Below are 5,545 nucleotides of genomic sequence, written 5' to 3'. Positions count from 1 at the left end.
GTGTGTGTGTGTGTGTGTGTGTGTGTGTGTGTGTGTGTGTGTGTGTGCGTGCGTGCGTGCGTGCGTGATGGAATGTTTTTGTAAAAGAGGAGAAATAAGGGAAACAGGGCAAGAAGTGATGATATCAGATCTTACATCCCTTTTGGATAAAAAAATGATGACTTTTCCTATCCAAAAGGGTTTTTCAACCCAATATTTATTTATCAGTTTTTACTATTTACCATCTTTTATGGTCCTTAACCATCAATCATACCTAGAAGTATGAAGCAGTCTCATTTGCATAATGGTACAAGTTTGATGGCCTGACAATAATTATTAGAGTACTAATCAATTAAATGTAGGTTATAAGTAAATGAATATGTTATAGGCTCATTTCTCTTCTTTTTTTTTATATATGTGTGTGTGTAATGTTATTAGTCATGTATTGGTCAATAGATCAACTTTCATTATAACTTACCAATGCTCTATTGAACTGATTTCTTTACTTTAACTCTGATCTCTTCCAGGTGGATACACACATCCATGCATCCTCATGCATGAATCAGAAACATCTACTGAGGTTCATCAAAAAGCAAATGAAAGTTAATCCCGATGAAATTGTCTCCTGCAACAAGGATGGCAAAATGATGAAGCTGAAAGAGGTTATACAATTGGTTTGTTAAAGGTTATACAAAATCTCGGTAACTCCCCTGTTGCTAACAGCAGCTGCAGCAGCCACAGCCGTAGCAACAGTTGCTCTAGTTTGATTTCTAGTCTTAACCACATCTTGCTTTGCACTTGCTGTCAGCTGTCAGTCAGTTTATATCGTCTATACATTTGAGCAAAGCTTCTAGATTCAAGTGGAAAGAAGACAAAGAAGAGAAATAAATGTATTGGGAATCACTAACCAATTATTATCAGAACTATTTCATTAAACTTAGAACTCTTCTTTCTTAAATAATTTCTACATTATTATTATTATTATTATTATTATTATTATTAAGGTGGTAAGCTGGCAGAATCGTTAGCAGGTTGGACGAAATACTTAGCAGTATTTTGCCTGTCGCTGCGTTCTGAGTTCAAATTCTGCCGAGGTCAACTTTGCCTTTCATCCTTTCAGTGGGTCAATAAATTAAGTACCAGTGAAACACTGGGATTGATGTAATCGACTAGTCCTCTCCCTCAAAATTTCAAGCCTTGTGCCTGTAGTAAAAAGGATCCTTCTTATTATTATAAAGGCAGTGATCTGGCAGACCTATAACTGCATTGGACAAAATGCTTAGCACCCTTTCTTTCACTTTATGTTCTGAGGTCAAATTTCGCTGAGGTCGACTTTGCCTTTCCTCTTTTCAGGGTCAATGAAATAAGTACCAGTTGAGCTCTGGGTTCAATATAATTGACTAGGCCCCTCCCCACAAAATTTCAGTCCTTGCTCCTATAGTAGAAAGCATAATTTCTACACTTATTGTTTTTTTTTTTACTGACAAAAGCTTTCTTTCTGGATGCACAAACTCACACACAATAATTTGTATTATTCCTTTACTGATTCCATGCATCAGTCTGTGGCTATGTGTGTAGGCATTGCTTTTTTTTTAAAACTATATCACCCCTCTTGTTCCTTAGTATTTATTTGGTGTTTAATATGTTCACTTTGAATTATATTCCTTTAAAGAGTTAACTCCCTTTGAGGGACATAAATACTACAACATATTTATACCAATTTACACACAGGTAATTACAAACACACACATCCATATACACGCACATACACACACACTCACATATTAATATACTAAAATGAATGCAATACTTACTGAAAAAGGATTTAATATGAATGTAGAGTCAAAATACTTTTCTTGAGCTTTGAAGTTGATAGTGACTTAGTCATTTAAAAAAGTATACAGGCACACAAACATATCTATATATGTGTGTTTGTATGTGAGTATGAGTGTGTATGTGTGTGTAGATGTTTCAGTCTTCCTAGTGCGATTCACAAAGCATTGACCAAATCAAAGCTGCAAACACTTGCTCAAAGTGCTCCACCATGAGATTGAACCCTAGTGGGGGTGGGGGTGGAAACAAAACAAAGAAATCATGGTTTCTGAAGTAAACTTCTTAAACATCTACCTGTGCTTGCTCTTATGTATCCCAAGTATCTACTCTTAACTGTTATCATTTAATGAAGATTTCCAATGAAAATCTTATTAGTTGACTTTGAACTAATTACAGCTATGAGGGAAGAACAGTGACTGGCCACAACACAAAAGGTCATGGAAAGATCCATGCTAGAAATATCATGGTGAGAACAAATCTCCTGGGTGAGACAAGGTTCACAGATAACAAGTGGACCCATGTAGTATTTAAGAGATTGGAAAAGGCTACTTGAAAGGCCTCCACAATGATGAGAAAACGATTTAGTTAAGCAGTTTTGGACAGGATGGAAAGAAATGGCACAACCAAGAAAGAATTGGAAGTGCATTGTGACAAGCGATGTATAACATCTGAGAGCCTGGTCGATACAGTGGTACAGTGACAGCTGTAGTCTTTTGGATAAAGGAAAGAAAAAAGACCTTGGTTGGGTGGTTTAGGCAATTGGGATTCCTAGTTTAAGGGTTCTTCTGGGTTTGTATCACCTAATTGTATTCCTCTCCATTTATTACTCTTCTAGAAATATGAGACAAATATGTTGTCCCTGAAAGGTGTTTGATATACTGTAAGAAGGGCATTTAGTTATTATAGACAAAAAGCAACAACAAGAAAAAACAATTGGCACTAATGACAATATTTAAAAAAATGAATATAAAGTATACTCTCCCCACCTTCCACTCCCCACCTTCCACTCCCCACCTTCCACTCCCCACCTTCCACTCCCCAAAAGCAAAAATACAACAGCAAATGGTCAAACAAAAGACCAAAGAGATCATGCAAGATGAAAAGTTCTGAACATAGAATTTATAGTGCAATATTGAATTACTCTTTTACCTGTTTCGGTCATTTGACTGTGGCCATGCTGGAGCACCGTCTTTAGTCGAGCAAATCGACCCCGGGACTTATTCGTTGTAAGCCTAGTACTTATTCTATCAGTCTTTTTTGCCGAACTGCTAAGTTACGGGTACGTAAACACACCAGCATCGGTTGTCAAGCGTATACACAAACATGTACACACACATACATATATACGACAGGCTTCTTTCAGTTTCTGTCTACCAAATCCACTCACAAGGCTTTGGTCGGCCCGAGGCTATAGTAGAAGACACTTGCCCAAGGTGCCACGCAGTGGGACTGAACCTGGAGCCATGTGGTTCGTTAGCGAGCTACTTACCACACAGCCACTCCTACGCCTATGTATGAACATTACGTATGAACATTTTACTATGTAGTAGAAACTTGTTAGAATATCTTACTATATTAGTAGAAACAAGGTGGCACTCTGGCAGAATAGTTAGCATGCTGGACAAAATGCTTAGCAGCATTTCATCCACCTTTCTGTTCTGATTTCAAATGCCACCAGGGTTGACTTTGCCTTTCTTCTTTTTGTCAAGAAAATAAGCTCCAGCTGAACACTGGGAAGGAAGGGGATCGATGTAATTGGTTTACCCCCTTTCTCTGAAACTGCTGGCCTTGTGCCAAAATTTGAAACTGATATATTATACTAGAAATGTATTAGAATGGTCTCGACTCTTTCTCAGCACTGCAGCTTGAACAATATTTGCTTTTGTATTTTTGTTTTTCCTTTTGTGTTAGTTATTTGTCATTTTAATTTTGTTTTTATACTTTCCATGTCAGTATGGGTTTGATAGTTTCTTTAAATTCTGTGAGTGTACGTATGTATAAATATATATATATTTTTTTTATATACATACATACATACATACATATATATACACACACACACACATACATACATATATGAACTAATAGATGTAGTAATAGTAGTTGCAGTAGTGGGTAGGTTTTATTTTAACTTCAAGCTGCTTTTTCATATTGCAATCCACCATTCCAAGCAGTAGATGTGGGCCACTTAGGCTCCGCTTGGTACTGCACTCTTATTTCAGATTTAATTTCAGCAATTTTATTTTATTTTCATTGTATTGACTTCATTGTTGTTTTTATTATTATTATTATTATTATTATTATTATTATTATTGAGTGAGAGAGCAACGCATGCTATCAAATTGACACTGGGGTACAAAAATGCGAGGCCTAATATACCCATCATGACTACCAGTCTGATAAGAGTACACCAGGCACATGCATCTCAACCATATGTGCGCGATGTTGTGACCTCATATCAAGATAAACGGCACATGATATTGCAGGTGGGGCCCAGTTAGAATTTTCTTCAGGTTGAGTAGTCCATCTTGCCGAAAACGTCCCTGAATAAGGTTTGTTTAAGGACATTGAACAAAACACTCATGTTTCTTGAGGTGAATTATTCAAACCCCAAAGAATTCCTTTCAACACATGGCTATGATCTTTCCCCACTACTTTTGCTCGTGATCAGAGATGCACATATCATCAGCCACTAAAGGATATACATGCTCAACTGGTTACGGTCAAGCAGCTGACACGCAAATCTTCAGAATGTAGCAGAATATTTGCTGTAGCCCATCTTTTATATCAAGACAAAACAATGTACATGATAACACTTCCAATCAGTTCAGATCAAAAGCCATGAGAACCACTGACTGGTACTGCTTCAGGGCATTTATTATTATTATTATTATTATTATTATTATATGATGATGATGATAATGACGACGACCATCACCACCACCGCCACCAACAATAATAACAACATAATCAAGGCAGCTAGCTGGCAGAAATGTTAGCATACTGGGCAAAATGCTTAGCAGCATTTTGTCTGTCTTCACATTCTGAGTTCAAATTCCACTGAGGTCCAGTTTGCCATTTATCCTTTCAAGGTTGATAAATTAAGTACCAGTTGAACACTGAGATCAATGTAATTGACTTATCCCTTCCCCTGAAACTGATGACCTTCAGCCAAAATTAGAAATCATCATCATCATTATTACTATTATTATTATTATTATTATTATTATTATTATTGAGTGAGAGAGCAGTGCATGCCATCAAAGTGACACTGGGGTAAAATATACGAAGCCCATTATACCCATCATGACTACCCGTCTGATAAGGGTACACCAGGCACATGCATCACAACCATATGTGCACGACATGGTGATCTCATATCAAGATAAATAGCACATGACCTCGCAGGTGGGGCCCAGTTAGAATTTTCTTCAGGTTGAGTAGCCCATCCCACTCAAAAGGTCCCTGAATAAGGTTTGTTTAAGGATGTTGAGCAAAACACCCATGTTTCTTGAGGTTAATTATTCAAACTCGAAAGAATTCCTCTCAACACATGGCTATGATGCTCCCCCACTACTTCTGCTCATGATCAGAGATGTACGTATCGTCAGCCACCAAGGGACATGCTCAACTGGTTAAGGTCAAACAACTGACAAGCAAATCTGTGGTATTAAGCAGAATATTTGCTGTAGCCCATCTTTTTATACCAAAACAAAACAATGTACATGATAAC

At 37.2% G+C, this 5,545-nt stretch overlaps 1 protein-coding gene across 8 annotated transcripts in view; it reads left to right on the top strand.

Annotated features, from left to right (window-relative positions):
• The window catches only part of LOC106874804 (AMP deaminase 2), a 206,183-nt gene that overhangs the window by 177,549 nt on the left and 23,089 nt on the right, over positions 1-5,545 (top strand). For 6 of the 8 annotated variants that reach the window (XM_014922688.2, XM_014922663.2, XM_052975080.1 and 3 more), the window contains one exon: positions 507-653. In XM_014922688.2, the coding sequence (XP_014778174.1) occupies positions 507-653 (147 nt within the window). The remainder of the gene's footprint in view (positions 1-506; positions 654-5,545) is intronic. The other 2 variants (XM_014922671.2, XM_014922721.2) reach the window with 1 other exon arrangement.

The sequence above is a fragment of the Octopus bimaculoides genome, chromosome 20 (genome assembly GCF_001194135.2).
Source record: "Octopus bimaculoides isolate UCB-OBI-ISO-001 chromosome 20, ASM119413v2, whole genome shotgun sequence".
Classification (NCBI taxonomy): domain Eukaryota; kingdom Metazoa; phylum Mollusca; class Cephalopoda; order Octopoda; family Octopodidae; genus Octopus; species Octopus bimaculoides.
This window is presented reverse-complemented; position numbering and strand designations above follow the sequence as displayed.